The 19,502-nt window shown below is 40.3% G+C and overlaps 1 protein-coding gene and 4 non-coding genes across 5 annotated transcripts; all 5 read right to left on the bottom strand.

Moving 5' to 3' along the window:
* Positions 1–6,358: 6,358 nt before the first annotated feature.
* Positions 6,359–11,699, bottom strand: rpl23a (ribosomal protein L23a). Its single transcript, NM_001005109.2, has 5 exons — positions 11,663–11,699; positions 10,199–10,379; positions 7,826–8,002; positions 7,549–7,618; positions 6,359–6,422 (listed from the first exon to the last, which is right to left on the bottom strand). Exons 1-5 carry the CDS (start codon positions 11,685–11,687, stop codon positions 6,408–6,410), a joined length of 468 nt encoding a protein of 155 aa, NP_001005109.1. The 5' UTR covers positions 11,688–11,699; the 3' UTR covers positions 6,359–6,407.
* LOC116409356 lies at positions 7,290–7,355 on the bottom strand. Its single transcript, XR_004221797.1, has one exon. It is a non-coding gene; the product is annotated as a small nucleolar RNA SNORD42 (small nucleolar RNA).
* LOC116409355 lies at positions 7,689–7,754 on the bottom strand. The gene has a single exon (XR_004221796.1). It is a non-coding gene; the product is annotated as a small nucleolar RNA SNORD42 (small nucleolar RNA).
* LOC116409368 lies at positions 9,992–10,066 on the bottom strand. The gene has a single exon (XR_004221809.1). It is a non-coding gene; the product is annotated as a small nucleolar RNA Z17 (small nucleolar RNA).
* Positions 11,237–11,307, bottom strand: LOC116409367. The gene has a single exon (XR_004221808.1). It is a non-coding gene; the product is annotated as a small nucleolar RNA Z17 (small nucleolar RNA).
* Positions 11,700–19,502: the final 7,803 nt, after the last annotated feature.

Below are 19,502 nucleotides of genomic sequence, written 5' to 3'. Positions count from 1 at the left end.
TAGGCATTTGCCAAAATCCACAGATTGCCAGTCTGGTCCCGGTCCCTGGTCCCTGCCCCAGTGGAGCTTACATTTTAGGGCAGTGATGCCCAACCAGTGGCTTGGGTGAAACATGTTGCTCACCAACACCTTGGCTCCCAGTGACCTCAAAGCAGGTGCTTGTTTTGAATTCCTGGCTTGCAGGTAAGTTTTGGTTGCATAAAACCTGATGTACCACCAAACAGAGCCTCCTTAAGACTGCCAGTACATACAGGGGCCAATTACAGCCCTTATTTGGCACCCCCAGGAACTTTATCATTCTTGTCTTGTTCCCTAATTATTTTTACAACTGAATGTGGTTCACAGGTTACAAAGGTTGGGGACCCTGATATAAATTACACACACTTGGGTCAATTTCATCAGGAGCCAATTAACCTGCCTGCATGTTCTTAAAGTGTGGGAGAAAATGGGAGTACCTGGAGCAAACCCACACAAACACAGGGAAAACTTACAAACTCCATGATGAAAGTGCCCTGCCTGGAAGCAAACCCAGGACATCAGCACTGCAAGGCAAGAGCCCCCGCCCTAATTAACAGAGCTGTTAAGAAACTTTGTAGAATCTGGTGACTTATCTAGAGGATAGCTGCCTTTTCCTACAGTATATTGTATATTGAATTAAAACCAGCAGTGCATAAAGAGACAAAACAAATGCTGCTTTAATTTGCAATTACATGTAAAAATAACATTAAAACTGCTAAAACTTTTTTATGTATGTTTGAATTGCTTTGAACCTGTGCAAATAAATATTTGAGTTTATTTCTTAATAGCTTATTTATCTAAATTATTAATATTTGCATGTACATATGAAAATTAGACTGTATATCTGCCTTAGTAGGCCTGGGTGTAGCAAATAAGACAACAAACTTTGTGCTTCTGGGATCCCAAAACTCAGTGGATTTTGTAAGGGGTCCTAAATAATGCACAACAGAAATATATTTTTGCATAACAGATTATACTCCAGAAATATGGGGATGGATGAACCTCATAAAAGAGTTAGCTACAGGACCAAGTACCCCAGGCACAGACTGGCAATCTGTGGGTTCTGGCAAATGCCAGAGGGGCTGCTGTAAAATGCAATATACAGTCACTATCTATTGGGCTGGTGGGTGCCTGTTTGGGCCTGAGCACTAGAAATATCAGGGCCTATTTTTTTATCCCATTCCAGACCTGAAGTACCCTCATTATAACAGAGATGCAGTATCAGAATTAAAACTACAGGGTCTATGGAAGAAAGAAGAATACCCACAGGCTGCAGGGGTCCAGCTCTAATTGATAATTATAAAAAGTATTTTGTGCTGGTCCTGATTGCACATGCAGGGGGTAGGCTGAAAACAGAAGGAAACAACATGAAACCTTTTACAGTTCATCCCCAGCTAATCAAATAGCATTTTTTTTTTGCTTTTAAATGTCCATGTGATGAAAAGTTTCTTGTGTGCATAATCTCTTGTAATTGCCATATTAAACAGGAGACACTGGTCTTGGCGGGGGGATCACAGCAATGGTATGACCTCTATGAATGCAGGACTGTTTTAGAGCAAATGCATTAATCAGTGTGGTGGCAGGTTTCATAAACTGGTTATCAGTGATCTATTTAATGGAAAAACTAAGTTGCATTGGCAGGATTTTGACATAAAACTAAATTATATGAAAAAAGTAAGCAAAACCCATCCCATTACAAAGATGGGTTAGGGCTCATTTACAGCAGTTTAGCAGAGCTCAGTAATTGTTGCCAAAAATGCACATAGCCATTCCCAAGGCATTGAAGTCTTAGAATCCATCGTTTCACAAAAAAAGTGAGGGGCAAGTTGCGTGACACTTTGAGCCTACAGGGGCGGGGCAAATAGTTTCTACAAGTCAGAGACAAACGATCATGATCCTTTCAATCTGAGAAATCAAGTATATTGTGTGAGCCAAAAACTACATTTATTTTTAATTCTGAAAGTTCAGATAGTGTTTTGTATTTGTCCAGCATTTCTATCTATTCACTGTTGCTTAAAAAACTGTATGGTAAAGGATATTATCAGTGCATACGAAAGATCATCTGTTAATGTATACCTAAATATTTACAAATAAGTGCCTTCTAGGAGTGGGACAAGAATTAAGATGGCGATACCCAGGCTAAATTCATGTTGGGCCACATTGGGCTGTTGATATAGTCTTCTTTTGATAGTTCTATATGGATCCACATTATTATCAAGTCATAGGCCTAGAAGCCTCAAATCAAATGATTCAATCTCCTTAATTTAGTCCTCTGTATGAATAGTAAAATTAGGTAATGACCAACTTACCAAATAGATCTTTAAGTGTAGGGCCAGCTTTAGATTATTTTTCTAAGAATTTAGTTTACCTTTAAACTTGAAGAGGTTTCAAATTTATTTATTTAAATAATGCCAAGATTAGACAGAGGTTTCATAGCATTCACGAAGAGGACAAGAGACAAAGGACATGCCAGTGTCATTCCACTTCTCACAGTCCGAACGGATTCAAGATTGGTCCTAACCCTGCCTAGTGGCTGTAAGTAGAAAATGTTTCTTACTAGAACTTTCCACAAGTGCATCCATTCTATTGAGTCATGTGCCTAGCAAATATCAACTGGCACTAGAACGGCACTCAGCTTCAGTGTCAGAATGTAGTATCAGTGGTTCTGCTTTGTTTACAAAGGTCATCACTATAATGAATTTATTAGCAAGTAGTAATGAGCAAATTTTTTCGCCAGGCATTGATTCAAAGCGAATTTCCGCATTTCGTCATTGGTGAATTATTTTGCGAAACTTCTGTGACAAATTGGCGTGCGCAAAAATTTTTCGGCGCGTCTTAAATTGGCTGCGGTCACATCAAAAAAAGGGCACAGTAACAGCAAAATTGGGAGTGGTCGCGTCAAAAAAAGGGCGGGCGACAAATGCGTTTCGCAAATCTTCTTGCTGCTCCACGAATTTTATGGTGAATCGAAACGGGACATATTCGCTTATCACTATTAGCAAGCACTCGAGCCAAATTTTTTATGACGCTGGTTAGTGAGGAGAATGGGCAACATGAATCACAGAGCTCGACATTTTTACCAGGTTTATTATAAATATCTAAGAAAAGAGGGGGGTTTCTTCCTCGAAGCCAGCAGCATCAAAGGAATAGGGGGGGGTCTACTTTGGTCTTATACCATTTACTTGGTAGGCTGTTAAGGCCAGGAGGGTCTTTAGAAGCCAGTTATTATACTGCCCCAACAATCCCCTCCAGGAATAATACATTTTCTATTTAACTGGCCTTCTTTAAGCATGTTTTAGGTACTAAGCAGTGGCCAGCCTGTTAATTAATGGTTCCTGGGAATATTTATAAAGATGAAAAGTAGTCAGCCAAGAATGTGGGCGGCCTAGGGGCACCCGGATTACAAATCTGGCGCTGAAACCAATACTGACCTATCTATACACTCACATACATAAACCATATATAAACACCAATACTAACTGTAGAATTTTGTATCACAATAGCCTTGGATACTATACTTGTTCAAGAACTCATCCAGGCCCCTCTTATAGGCATTAACAGAATCTGCCTTACATCATCATTAGGAAGGGCATTCCCCAATCTCACTGCCCTCACTATGAAAAACCACTTACGCTGCTTCAAATGAAAGTTCCATTCCTCTAATCGAAAGGGGTGGCCTCTGGTGCTGATTGTTTTTATGGGGAAAAAAGAACATCCCCTAACTACCTACAAGTAATGTACTTGTAACATGTGTCTCTTACAGTATATGGCCACCTTTAGGAACAGCTTATAAACACCCTAGGTGCCACTGGCTTCATGGTCCTCGATATTTCGGTTACCTGGTGTGCAGTTTTGCAGAGCTAAGGCAAATTTTTCCCATGTTTGTCCATAACACAAGCAAAACAAGCATGAAAAAAGTTCCTGGAGGTGCCAATGAGAGTTATAATTCACTATTTGATAGCCCCCATGTTGACTGTAAGCCTACAGAATGCTCTGTTTGGCAATTACACTGGGCTTTTATATAATCAAAGCTTGTCTCCTAACCAGAAATCAAAAAATAAGCACCTGCTTTGAGGCCACTGGGAGCAACATCCAAGGGGTTGGGGAGTAACATGTTTCTCATGAGAGTTAAAGTTTAATAACCCCTTTAAGGTGATAAAGAATAAATTGTGTGTGCAGGTTCATCCACAGAAACCCCTGACTCAGATGGATTCTGTTCTCAAGCTAACATTAGTTACTTCAACTATGGCCTTGAAGACAGAATCACCTATTTGGCAAAGAGCAGGTCCTTGTTTTCTGTGCTGTGAACAGATATTTATATACACATACACTGGCAAACTGTTGACACCTATGCTCATACCTTTATCACGTTTGCAACTATGTCACAAAGTCTATATAAACCCTGTGCTATCTTTGTTCTGTTTTCTCAGAACCTACGTACCTGTCTATTTACCTCAGACAACTTTTGGTATCTGAAATTTCCAAAACAAAGGGCACAGTCAACCAAAGACAAAAGAAATGCATTTTTAGACTAGATCTGCCACTGGCCCAACAAATTTGCCCATGCCTGGATATCTTTAGTATACTTCCTTATGTCATGATTTAACAGAAAGCAAAATCAGAAGCTACTGCCTATGTGAATATTGGCAACTTAATCATGGCAAGATGTGGAAAGGCAGCCATATTGCTTACATTGTTTCTCACCAATAACAGATTTTCAAAACTGGTCAATATTTAGATCTGGATGCAGTATTTATAGGAATTAAAAGCCAATCTTATATGAAATGCCAGAAGGCAGGATGCTAAATGTTTTAAAGCCTGCTTCAGACTCCCAGCACCACACAACAGCTTCCACCAAGTCTTTTCCAATTTGGACACCCAAGTGGCATCACATTTGGCTGATATATTTGATGCAAAGACCTTGGTAATGCCCATATTCAATGAGGGCTCAAAAAGCCATAAACCACAGATGACACCCATGGACATTGCAAGACTTTGACCGGACCGCATTTTGGACATACATGGAAGACACACTGTCAGAACATTAGTTGTAGAGGAATACCACAGAGAATTTAGGTGGCACAATGGAGTATTACCCAATTTAAATGACTTTTATAAGAGTAAGCATATACTGCAATGGGAAATATATAGCAGCACTGAAATACTGTGATAAACTTTATATTCAGATTATTAAATTTACATGTAACTACATGCAAGTTTAGAAGCAAGCCAGCATCCACTTGTTTACTATGTTTTTTTTATTTTTATTTTTTTTTAAGATAACCAAAATGCAACAGCTCTGCCATTGGGCTGAGCAGCATTTTATTTTTGCCACAGGAAATACAGCTGAAAGTAAACATGCATGAGTGCATCAAGTTTAAATGGCTATATCAAATCTATATTATGCCACTCAGAGCAATGGGATGGTAACTCGGAAGCTTCTTCCCACAGATGGGGACTTCGGCGTAGACTTCCTACATACGACCCGACACTGCCCATAGGTAGCACAAGTCTGGACCGAGGTCATGGGTCGAATGTCTGCGAAACAATCTTCCTACCTATTTGTACTGTAGAACTTCATCTTGCACCAACATGTAAACTATACCCTAACTTTAGCCTCCCCCCATGTTTTCCCTTGCTTTGTTGCTGAATTAAATGCAAATACAATAAACTTTACCCATAAAAAACCCATTCATTACTATACTATAGAGTAACAGTAACATTAATCCAGACATTAGGTGCAAGTGCCTCTTTATGGCCCAAAACAGAACCTCCTTACCCCACTGCAAATTCATATATGTATGAAAACACTACTACATTCTGCTAGTTACAGGAAAAAAGTCACAATAGATGGGGTAAGCTGCCCAACTGCATGTTATACAGAATATGCACGGCTCCTTTAATATTTTGCACTGCAGTGCATGATGTATGCCTACAAGCTAGTGGGGGCAACACTTTCATTGCACAAGTGTAGACTGTATGTTGTGCAGCTGCAAAAACTTGGACTTTATACACCAATGATCCCCAACAAGTGGCTCGTGAGCAACATGTTGCTCTCCAACCCCTTAGATGCTGCTCCCAGTGGCCTCAAAGCAGGTGCTTATTTGTGAATTCTTGGCTTGGAGGCAAGTTTTGGAGGCAAAAAGACTATGGGTACTACCAAACAGAGCCTCCTGCAGTTTGCCAATCCACATAGGGGCTACAAAATAACCATTTTTCGGTCATCCCAGGAACTTTTTTCATGCTTGTGTTGCTACCCAACTTTTTTTATATTTTAATGTTGCTCACAGGTTAAAAAGGTTGGGGACCCCTGTTAAACACAATACACCGACAACACAAATAGGCAGAAAAACACATTTATTTCTGTACAGCTTTTTGAAGATGCAGGTTTAGATGATGCCAATCTGAAAGATAAAAATGAAAACACATTTATGAACTAGAAACAGCAAATTATACAAGAACAAATTCTAGTGCAATCCTTTGTAACCTTAATATGATGGCACACCCAACTCCATCGGTTAATGGATAACAAGCTATATTTACTTATAAGTCATTCAGAATGACTTGTGCTGGTCATCTTCTCCTGAACTGGCCAGTAAGTGAATCTTTGCCTGATTTTGAACCTAGGCAGTGTGTTAAATTGGATTTAAATGATTGATCCTAAGTTCAAAGCTTGGATAATATGGTTGGCGTATAAAGCCTTGTTAAGCTGGCCATACACGCAATGATGATATCGTACGAAGCCTCGTTTCCTACGATATTCGGTGCGTGTATGGTAAGTCGGCGAGGCGACCAATATCGCAAAAGACTGCGGATATCAGTCGACTCGCCAATTTTGATTGGGCGCCATTGAAGGCGTCTGAGCAAAATCTACCTTCAGGGCTGAATCGGCAGAAGGAGTAGAAATCCTACTGTTTCTACCTCCATATCGGACGATTCAGCACTGAACGTCTGTGGAGGGTGGGAATGATCTTTCGTGCAACAAAATCGTGTGTAACCAGCTTTAGGCTAGGGCCCCAATAGTTTGGTTGACTGGTGGGCTTTATTATAATGTTATTTTAAGATGAACTTTGCTTTCTATTAAGACATGGCACCCTTGTGTACCATAAAGCCTCAGGAGCATGTGTACAATTACACACACAGGGCATAAGACAGGTTTGCAGATACATTAAGCATGGTAAGCTAAAAGCAGACACTTCGGTCTATATAAAAGCACATCAATTTCTCACATCAAAACATTGGCCAAATAAATAAGAGTCTGCAGTTATACTGTGCATCAGTGGTTCCTTTGAGCTCATCAATGTATTCAGTCCAAATAACATTTCCATCATTTGCAAAGTTTAAAACTGCAGAAGTCTGCCAATGACCAGAGCTATACTAATGCAATACATATTTGCTGTTAGAGGACCCCATAGGAATGAATTTACAAAAGTCATTCATGGGAAGTAATTGAGTACTAAATTATTATTAAAATTTATTTATAAAGCGCCAACATATTCTGCAGCGCTGTACAATAAGTAGAACAGTTACCTTGTTTGCAACATCCAAAGCATCATAATCTGGAGCTAGGCGGACGTATGCTTTCTTTTCACCATCAGGCCTAAAACACAATGACCAACAGTTAATACTAAAGAAAAAATTACTGAAAACACATTTTTAAGTTTTAACTTATGCATCAGTGGTTCCTTTGGAAACATCAATATTTTCAGCATTAATATGTTTTCCATCATTCGCACAAGAAACTACATAGGCTACCCATTACTAAACTTAAGCACCGATACAGGATATTAATCTTGCCATCTCTCACCTGATCAAGGTGTTCACTTTTTGTACATCAATGTCATAGAGTTTCTTCACTGCCTGTTTGATCTGGTGCTTGTTTGCTTTAACATCAACAATGAAAACCAGAGTATTGTTGTCCTCGATCTTCTTCATGGCTGACTCAGTGGTCAGTGGGAACTTGATAATAGCATAATGATCAAGCCTAAAATATAAAAAAAAAATACTTAGCTGTCAAGGCAACACCAAACAAAGCATTTAATTTATGATAATCTGTCAAATTTAATCAGGAACTATATTTGCAATAGCACATCGGAAATGTGGCCTTTACAAAAAAAGGAAAATGAACTGACGCTAACTTACTCAGGTCGCTTCTCTAAGCAATGCCCTGCCTATACATTCTAATATAAAAGTTTAATGATTCTGAAACTATTTTTTTCACGAAAGTATGCTTTCTTTAATGGCAAGATACATTGAGTTTTATGGATTTTCTATTTTCAGATGTTATCTTGGTCTATAATAAAATATACAAACAGCTCTTTACCATTTCAACAACATAAAGAGGAAATTTTACAAATAAAATTTTAGCAGGTTACATACACACACATTTAATCGCAGGCTGAGAATCTGCCCCTGTGGCATTAGCAGCAGCAACTCTGGGGCTGCTGCTGTCTGTGGTACAGTGCAGTGCAACCTTGGCTGTACCTTGCCTCATGGCAGGAGCAGTCCTGTGCATTAGCCTTATGGTCACTGAACCCTACAACCAAAAAACAAATCAGGCTTCATTCTTTTTATTGCTTATCTTACTATTCAGCTTCTATTGCTTTGACAATTATCCTAACTGCTGCCAAGTCATTAAGAGTAATTTGTCACTAGTAACCACACAAGTTACATTGATCAAAAAACTCCAAAACCAAAAATTAACTACAAATAATCTACAGTCTTTCCCATACTGTAGGACTGGCTTTCCTTTGAGGGCTCAGAATGAAGGCCAGTTAGGGTGAGAATTTGGGTGAAAACTTAACTTACAGTCTTTAATATTATGAGTACAATGACTGCATGGCTGATACAAGGATAAGGATTTCCTATACCTATAATCAGAGGGACACTAGACACAAGGTTACATACTGAATAAAAGCTTTCAGTTGTAATTAGTTTTAAGATTTAACTTTAAAACAACTAAAACTGAAATTAGATTTTACCCCATGATATTCCTCCTTTAACTGTTCAAAGGCACAAAGTAAACATTTTGTACAAATGAAGTGGTTCTGGCAACATCAGATCTGGGTAAGTTTTATTTAACAAGCCACAGTTGCACTGCACCACAGGCAAGTTCGTTCTGAACACCTACATATACACCATCCGCAAAGCCACCAGCACTGTGGCTGATTGGTCACACCCCTCACACTCACTCTTCACCCTTCTGCCATCTGGAAAAAGATACCGAAGCATTCGGGCACTCACATCCAGATTATGTAACAGTTTATACCCACAAGCCATCTGTCTTCTCATCACAAAGGGACTGGACACACAAAAATCATTCAGACGAACTAAATAACATCAGGACTGAACAAACACACATGAAAATCACCTGATCTAAAACTACCTAACTGAACTACTCTTTGCAATTTGCAATTATTTGCACAATATTTGAATTTATGTTGTTAAATTTACATTGTGTTAATTCATGTGTTGCGTGTATGTAGCATCTTGGTCCTGGAGGAACGCTGTTTCGTTTCACTGTGTACTGTATATGGTTGGAATGACAATAAAAACCTACTTGACCACCCCTTGTTTACATGTATCACTGGGAGGTTTGGCATTGCACAGCCTTAATGCTGGCCACATAAGCGCCAACAGGTCCAACCAAACTGCATGCTACTGTGTGGTTGGGGCTCCGCTCTGAAGAATACTTTAAGCAATCAAAATTTGGTATGAATAGCAGTTTTGGCCTAAATAGCAAGTCAGTAAAAGCCAATGACCTGGAACTACAGTGCCCCACAATCTGGCCAACTGTCCAATGAATCTATGATCTCTGACTGGATCCCTACTGTATCAGGCAAAATATTTAGTCAGGAAGCCCACCCATGTGTTACTAGAGAAAAGTCACTTGAATTTCAGCAAAATCTTTCTATGGCTATACTGTCAGAAGGCTATTTATTTAATAAAAAGCATCATGGACTGTGACATTAGGGGCACATCAGTAAATGAATATCCAATCACAGGTTTTTCAGGCTTTGATCGCTATAAACATCACATCATCTGTTCCCCCAATATTTAACAGTAAATGACAAAGCTAAAATAAACACAAATGTCACAAGCCAAGCATATCTACTGTTGTGTATAGCAATCTACGTCTCTGCTGCAACTTTTCCAAGAAATTAACACAACCAATACATACTTGTTCCTTGTGGGGGCACTCTTTCTAGGATATTTGGGTTGCCTCCTCAGTCTGAGTGTTTTTGGTCTCCTGAAGGTTGGTGAGGTCCTTATTTTCTTTTTCTTGTGACTATGGACTCCTTTCAACACAGCCTTTTTGGCCTTGAGAGCCTTAGACTTTGCTTCAATCTTAGGAGGGACAGCTAAAATAGAAGATTGAACACATCAGTATTGATAATTATGTGACTGACTATGAGCAGCTTTGTTACTGGGAAATGCCACCAGCACTCATCCAATAATTATCTAAAGGCATGTGGCACATTGAGCATTATGTTCACCACTACCCTCAATTGGAAAGCATTAGGGTGCAAAAATCACTCACTGACCCCTGCATAATGGAAGGTATAGGGCACATGGGGCAGTGAGAGGCAAACCTGGGCACCAAAATGCTTCAGGGAGTATTCTGACACATTCACTTGTCATATGTACATTCAATATTGGTTGGTTGCTTGGTTAATCATTAATATCCCGAGTGATGACAAGTAGTGAGAGGCTCTTCACCGCTGTTTCTGCCTGAGGGCAGTGGCAGGAAAAACACCCTAATGGCCCCCCATCAAACCCATCTGCTTGCCATAAAATTGTAATGGTAGCAATACAGCACAGGTTACTACAGTTTAGTAGCACTGACACATTTTGGATTTTTAAACAAATTAGTATATAACACTTGCCTTCATTGGCCCTATTTCTTATTCTTAACATAGGTGTGATTTGATATCTGTTTTATTCAGTGGCATGAGGGCTGGGCAAAGATCTGACAGGCTTGAGCCCCAACAAACAGACTACCAGCCTACATGCCCTTACCCAAGCCTACTATCACTGATAAAACACTTTAAACCAAAAATCACAAAAGAAGAGTTTATAACTCCCAATGTAAAGTTAGTGAAGTGGTGATTAGTTATTAAGGTCTCAGCACTGGATACCAAAGAGGGACATCAGATCTTGCTTAGGGTTTATTAGCCCCACTGTCCCTAGTACACAGAGATGGTGGGAGAGTTTCCCAGGTGCATCAGTAGTAATAGGATTGGAATCATCAGTTTCATACTTTGATCGCTTTACAACATCATCTGCACCAAACCTTTTCTAGCGCCACGTTTACCAGCAACATAAATAAAGGTGGCTGCCAGCTTCTAGGCCATTATTCTAAGCGATAGTGTTTCAATCTACGTTAACGACCGCGGCACATTATCGCCATCAATTAGAAACAGCCCAAGCAGGGCAGCACCGGCCTAGCCTGCTCTACAGCTCCATGCACATGCGGCCCCACCGGCTCACGCTATGTAATGTACATACGCTTCACCGAGAGACAAACCGGGATAACATAGCCCGTGTGGCTCCCTCATACCATTCACATACCACAATGTGCCAAAAGAACACAAGCTACCCCGCAAAAGCAGTCAATATCATCATGTTTCCCCGCGGCCCTCACCTTCCTTCTTCGCTTTAGGAGCCATCTTGGGCAAAAGGAAGTTCGAGGGGTTTCTCACACAATATTACAGGGACTAGCGCCCGAGATTCTCGCGATAGCAAAGCGTCACTTCGAAAGGCTCCATGGGAATTGTAGTTTTGCCTGGGTGTTGCCTGGGTGTTATCGCGGGGCTCTGTAACTTAATTACATCACGTGTGTTTTCGCTGCCAGGGGAGCTAGGTAGAAGCAGGGAGGTGGGAATGTTGGTGACAGGCTGGCCAAGAATTAAAACGATCACGTGAAAGTGATCCAAACGCAATAGAAAAATGACTGGGTGCCCAAATTAGTTAATTAGCAGTCTCTTTCTCTGTTTAAAAGAAGAAGTTTTTTTTTTGGGGGGGGGCTATGAATGAATGGGTAGCAGCGAGGGGCAAACTCAAAGTTTTGATTGTCAGACGTCTGTTGTGCATTGTGTTTTTCAATGCACATGAAAGTTCAGGGGGACCAATGTACCAACTCATAACTGAAGAGTGGCTTCTCTGGTCGTATCATATCTGGTATCCGTCTCCCAGCAATGTGGCTGGGGGAACCCAGTGCAGGGGCAATATCTGTTGTTTATATAATAAACAAATATTAATTTCAAATCTGTGTCTGTTTACTGCATTCGGTTTGAAATCCAGTCCCTCAAAACAGTGATTAGTGTGTGGAAGTAACTTTTTTTTCATAGAGGTATTGTAGATTACTCTATCAGTGCCTAAAAAGCTGCAGTATCTCCCTAAACTACAGCTTGAATCTTCTCTTAGCAGGAATGAAAGGCATATAGATTTACCTGAAACAGGAGATCTCATTAAAAGGTAATGCCATACATTGCAGATAAAATCAATTCATCTCTTAGCATGATATCTTTGTTCAGTCATACAGGATGAGCTTCATGTGATGAATTATGCAGACTTGCTGTCTCTGAAAGACATTTAGATTTTTGACCGTGAACAACCAAAAACACTCACAAGAATTTAGTCCACAAACCTAAATATGAAGTACAGTAAATCATTAAAGGGGAATTATAATGGCTAGTTATGGATTATTTAATTAATACATGTTTTATGTAACATATTCCCGCTCAGAAAAATTAAGTTACTGTCAGCACTGAGAGGTCATTAGCAATGTGGCAAATGTTTTAGCATTTAAAAAAAACCCCTTCCCCACATGCAGCCGCTTCCAAGATGCAGTTAGGCAGGAAAAGATTGAGAATCTTAAAATTATCATTCCTTGGTTATTCCCACCCGACAGCAACAGCTTCTCCCATTTACAATTGTGTTTTTCATTTGAAGGAATGGGAAACGGCAGCAAGCAGGTAAGGGTATTTTAATCACTGCAGTTCTCTGTGTGCAATGGAGTGATTTAAAGGGGACCTGTTACCCTAAGAAATAATTCCAAATCCTTTTTTATCATGTTAGTCCAGCAAAATAAACTTTACTTACACTATATAAATGATTTAAATTTTCCTTCAGTCTTGGAATTTACAATCACAGGTAGAAGCCATTTTGTGGACGCTTTTATTGAGGAAAGTTTTGTATCCCCAAAATCTTGTGTATTCACCATCTATGCAACACCTAAGAAGTGCTAAATGGAAAGTTAAAGTAAGTGTAATGAAAAATCTGTTAATCATATATTGCCTGCTCCTCCTCTCTGCCTCAGGCATAGAGGCAGGGCAAGCATTATATGACTGACAGATTAGATTTTAAAATACATTTATTACAAGTATGGATGACAAAAAAAAAAAAATTGGGGGGGTTTCATGTTTAATTTACAAAGGACTTTATACAGTTTTTTTATGTGTGGGTGACAGGTCCCCTTTAATTAAGACCCCTATTACTTAGCCTACAGTTTCAGTATATGTTTCTGAAAAAATCTAAGTTTTGGAGGAAGGGCTACAATGATGATGCCAATTGGGCAGGTTACAAAACTGCCAGGCAGCATTGGTGTTTTAACATGTTAGGAATAATGTTCCAGATTAGTGTCAGTGATTTTTGAGCGATTCGGTTTTCATAAATATCTTTTAGGAAAGGCATCGTAATCTATGTTGACATATTCACCTGCAGTGTGTGAGCCCTGCAAGAATCTGTACAGCAGCAGAATGCTCTGCACGCTATCCGTAAGAAATACATTGATGTCAACACGTGGTTCTGTCATTGAATTTGATTGGCCCTTCAGGCATAAACAGAGATGGATGAACATAAAAAAGGTCATAAATAATTGCCCTTTTGCACACAATTATAGTGTAATATGTTTTTGGGTATATCTAATTGCATTGTATATATAAACTCTTGCAAAGAATTCACACATTGTCAATATATCAGTTCTTAGAAGAAAAATGAAAGGGCAACAGAGGGGTGGTTAAAAGGGAGTTGCTTTGTAATATATAAAGCAATAAAGAAAACTGAAGGAATGTGAATAAAGCAAACATAGAGTAATGAAATGGTAGAAGATTTTGAAGAAATGGTAGTGGTATTGGCAAGTGTGAGAGTGAAAGAGACAATAAAAGGAAAAATGCAAGAAACAGTACATTAGAAGGGTAAGCAGTGGTAAAGGTGGGAGAAGAGTGAAAAGAAGTTGCACATGAGAATTTTGAGTAGGGGCATTAAGGTAAAGTATACACATTATTATTATTTCTGTGGATCATTGGGATCATACAGTACAACATCAGAATATAAAGGGCTTCAGATTTGTTGTAGACAACATGAAACTGTGCTGCTCTTTATTTGTATAAACTCACTGCCACCTTACAAAAATTGCCTTCATGGTTTATGTTTGTCAGTTCCAGTTCCCTAAAAGCTAGTTTAACATGATTAAATAGGTGTTATATCTCACTCTCCATACAAAGGATGAACAACTTACATCTCTTTTATTAATGAAATCACAATAAGGAACTAACAAAACCTACTAAGTATCCTGCTATGCAGAGTGTGAATCATTGGTATGTTTTGTGCACACCATCAATAATCCTCAAAACACCAGAGAAATAGCTATGTATTCTTCATTATTGGTCACTGTGAGCTCAAGGATTACTCTATTGAAACTACAGCTTTATCCTTTAACTTTATAGAGGGACAGAATAATACTGTCATATTCATACAGAATGGTGCCCTGATGAAACAGACATTGCACCCAATACACCCAGATACAAGAGCTAAATTCTGTCAGACTTGTTGTATATTTCCTTTGCTGTATTTCTTTCACCCCCCCAATCCTCCCTTTTTCTGCAACAAAATATAAACATCCGTCAGTACTATATCTGTTATCAATAATTTATTCTTAACCACAGTTAAACACTGACTAACTGTCTGCAGCCTGGTCTATAACAGTGTAAAAAAACCTTGTTAAATCTTTCTTAATTTAAATTCTTGTAAGTAATGGAATATGCATATTTGCACAATAAAGCTTCATGCTATGGAGAGAATAGCAAAATAGGAAGAAAAATGAATTGATGATTGGTTGCTATGGGTAATTTGGCCCCTTGACATTATTGTAACATAGCTCCCCTTATACAAATTAATAAGGAGACCTATTCTAACATAACTATACTTCTGTAATAAAAAAGAGCAATACAAAGTTATATAATTAGTTACATAGTTATACCTAGATCTATTCCTATAAGACCTATTACTAACTGTAACAATGGCCTTTAATATTTTTATGCATGTTCAATAATTTATCCAAGCCATTTTTAAAGGCATTAATAGAATCTGCCATCACAACATAACTTCCTTCAACATGAAGAACCACCTACAAATGAAAGAACTGTTCCTTTATTCTAAAGGGGTGGCCTCTGGTGAGCTGGTCTTTTCTGTGGGAAATAGATCCTCTCTGTGAGCCTGGCTCTGTAAGTATGAGTTTGCAAGCTACAAATTTTATGAGATTCATTGAATTGCGCTGCAAGTCACACCCCCATTTATGTCAATGGGGGTCTCTTGTCAGTCTGGTTTTTTGACATGATGCAATCTGAGTGCACCCAGAATCACATAATTGCAAACCCATCTAACAGGCAGGATGCAATCCAAAACCAATTACTTGTCCACCATTAATTAATAAGGATGCAATGTATTAATTAATAACTGTAAGTTTAAAATTGGATGGCACAAAGCACACAGCAGCAAGAGTAACAATATTAAAGTATTTTCAGATGCCTATCCTGTTTGATGCTATTGTTTATTTTAAAATTGTTTCCCCTACATTGTTTCTAATAACAGAATACAGTTCACAAAGTGCTGGTGATAAAAGAAGTATTATATGTCCAACTGAATTATTGATGGGAAATAATACATGATTCCATAATGCAGCTTTAACAAAAATGAATATATAATTTCCAACACATAAAAGATAAGTTTAAACTTAAAGGAACAGTAACACAAAAAATGTATATATTTTAAAGAAATAAACTATAATGTACTGCTGCCCTGCACTAGTAAAAATTGTGTGTTTACTTCAGAAACATTACTAGAGTTTATATAAACCCTGGTGTGTAGCTATGGGGGCAGCCATTCAAAAGAAGAAAAGGCACAGGTTATATAGCAGCTAACAGATAAACCCTGTAGAATACAATGGTGTCTTATCTGTTATTTGCTATGTAACCTGTGCCTTTTCTCCTTTTTTCCAGCTTGAATGGCTGCCCCCATGGCTACACAGCAGCTTATTTATATAAACTATAGTAGTGTTCCTGAAGCAAACACACCAGTTTTACCATTGCAGGGCAACAGTACATTTTATTTCAATTACTTTAAAACACTTTCATTTTTTGGTGTTACTGTTCCTTTAACATGAAACCTGATTACTGGTTTATGAGCCCCAAAACTTGGCACCAAAGAGATCATAACCACTGGTTTTTTTTGTGATTTCAAAAATGAACTCCCACTGGTAGACACAGACTTTTGAAGTAAATTTATAGGCAGATAGGGGATTTTCTTTTTTCCCATAAAAAGTATCAGCGCGCCAGAGGCCATCCCTTTATATTAGAGAAACTGAACGTTCATTTGAAGCAGTGTAGCTGTTTTTTCCGGTGAGGGCAGTGAGGTTGTGGAATGCCCTTCCTAGCAGGGCCGGAACTAGGGGTAGGCAGAAGAGGCTCCTGCCTAGGCGCAATAGTGGGGGGGGGGCGCCAGACAGGTACCTATTCTGTCACCTACCACCGGTTCTGGACCCTTTCCCCCCACTGTGCAGCAGTCCTGGTAACCCCGCCGCCTGTGCGTGTATGCGACGGTGCACACGAGGGGGGGGGGGTGTTGGTGGTGGCCGGGCCAAGCAACCTGGTTCCCTAGGGTGCCTGGCTGCAGGGCCGCCATCAGGGGGGCACAGCGGGTACAGCTGTCCCGGGCCCGGGCAATTTTTACTTTTAAAGGGGGCCCGGCGGTGCTACAGTTTTCTTAGTAGCTCGGGCCCCCTTTAATAAAATCCGGGCCCTGTGATTGGTCAGCTAGATGGTTGCGCCCCGTGTGTACGGGTGACGTCAGTACGCACGGGGCGCAACCTTATAAAAGGGCCTGTGTGCATTCGCGTGTAGGCAGAAGTGCAGAGGCGTCGCGCGTGATGGATACGAAGATGCTGCTGAAGCCACTGGAGAAGCCGCCGAAGAGCAGAAGTAAAATTGCTGCTGGGCACCGATGTATTAGGGGGGGCCGCGGGGCACACTGACTTATGGGGGCACTGCTGCTGGGCACCAATGTACTAGGGGGGCACTGCTCTTGGCACCAATGTACTAGGGGGGCACTGCTGCTGGGCACCAATGTACTAGGAGGGCACTGCTCTTGGCACCAATGTACTAGGGGGGCACTGCTGCTGGGCACCAATGTACTAGGGGGCACTGCTCTTGGCACCAATGTACTAGGGGGGCACTGCTGCTGGGCACCAATGTACTAGGGGGGCACTGCTGCTGGGCACCAATGTACTAGGGGGACACTGCTCTTGGCACCAATGTACTAGGGGGGCACTGCTCTTGGCACCAATGTACTAGGGGGGCACTGCTGCTGGGCACCAATGTACTAGGGGGGCACTGCTGCTGGGCACCAATGTACTAGGGGGACACTGCTCTTGGCACCAATGTACTAGGGGGGCACTGCTCTTGGCACCAATGTACTAGGGGGGCACTGCTGCTGGGCACCAATGTACTAGGGGGGCACTGCTGCTGGGCACCACTGTACTAGGGGGACACTGCTCTTGGCACCAATGTACTAGGGGGACACTGCTCTTGGCACCAATGTACTAGGGGGGCACTGCTGCTGTGCACCAATGTACTAGGGGGGCACTGCTCTTGGCACCAATGTATTAGGGGACACTGTTGCTGGGCACCAATGTATTAGGGGGCCCTGGCTACCAATGTTTTAGGGGCACTGGCTACCAATGTTTGTGTGTCCTTTGTACTGATGGGAGGGGTCACTGGGGGAGGGGCCATTAGGGGGCAGGGCGTGGGAGGAGGAGGAGGGCCCTGAAAATTTTGTTGTGAGGGGCCCCGTGATTTCTGATAGCGGCCCTGCCTGGCTGGCTTGGCCCGGCACTGCTTCCTAGTGATGTTGTGATGGCAGATTCTGTTAATGCCTTTAAGAGGGGCTTGGATGAGTTCTTGAACAAGCATGATATCCAAGGCTATTGTGGTACTAAAATCTACAATTAGTATTGCTAATGTCAGTGTATAGATAAAAGTTGTAAAGTTAGATACAACAATTTCAAACTGGAATGCATCCATTGCTACATTTTAAACAAAATATATACAAGTATAATCAATAAATACAATGTTGCGAAATATATACAATTAACGTTATCCATAAAACCTCAGGGAATGTAGCCAAACTGAGCCCAGCAGCACCACCTTTTGGTTAAACACAGCACATTACATCAAATTTTAAATTCAAACCTTTTGGCTGCCGAGTATCTAAATGAAATATCCAATATGCTTCCCTATAAAGGAGCCTAGACGTTATGTCACCTCTCCTGTTAGAGGGAAATAACCTCTCAACTCCCTGTATTTTTAAACATGCCACATCTCCACTATTGCATTCTTTAAAATGCCTTTATACCGGTGTAGTTGTACACTCGGAGACAATCTGATTGATATGCTCTTGCATTCTACATTTTAATTTTCTTGTTGTACAGCCCACATATTGCACTTCACACTTTAGACATGTTAATACATAAACTACAAAACGCAAATTACAGTTTATAAATTGCCTAACACCAAAAATTCTTCCTGTACTACTACTGATCACGCTCTGAGATACTTGTATACTTCCACAAGTTACACACTGTGCAGCTCCACAGCGGTAGGTGCCCAATGTTTAATACCTCAGGCTACGGGTTCAGGGCGCTGCACCTGGACCACCATTTGTCTTTGAGAGTGTATTTCCCAATAATTTTGCCAGGACTGTTTTGAAGTCGTGTGTTGGAGGTGGAGGGTACAGGGTTTATACACCCGGACCACATAATTTACTGGGTGAGCTTATCACTTCACATTATACAGCAGTGCTTGCTAAATTTTATCTAGACAACGCGGTTTGTTGATGTGTACACTAAGGGCCTGTGTATCTAGACACACACTCTTTGAGGAACCCTCCATAACTTATAGCTTACAAACATAGGCACAGCCTATAATCACACTCCATGCAAATAAGTTGAGACTGCACGTAAATCTCAATATGAAATAACACTAGTTTGCTTGATCTTACAAATATCAATCTGCTAACCTGGATAATATAGAATTGTTTTTATCAATTCATTTGTTAACCACTAAGAATACAGAAATAAGTAATTATTTTACATTTCTGAAACTTTTCTGATTTCTGTAAAGTCCAAAAAAGGCAGAGTAAAGGCAGGT

This window comes from Xenopus tropicalis, chromosome 2, assembly GCF_000004195.4.
Source record: "Xenopus tropicalis strain Nigerian chromosome 2, UCB_Xtro_10.0, whole genome shotgun sequence".
NCBI classification, from domain to species: Eukaryota; Metazoa; Chordata; class Amphibia; order Anura; family Pipidae; genus Xenopus; species Xenopus tropicalis.
The sequence above is the reverse complement of the archived record's forward strand: the minus strand, read 5'-3'. Positions and strand labels throughout refer to the sequence as shown.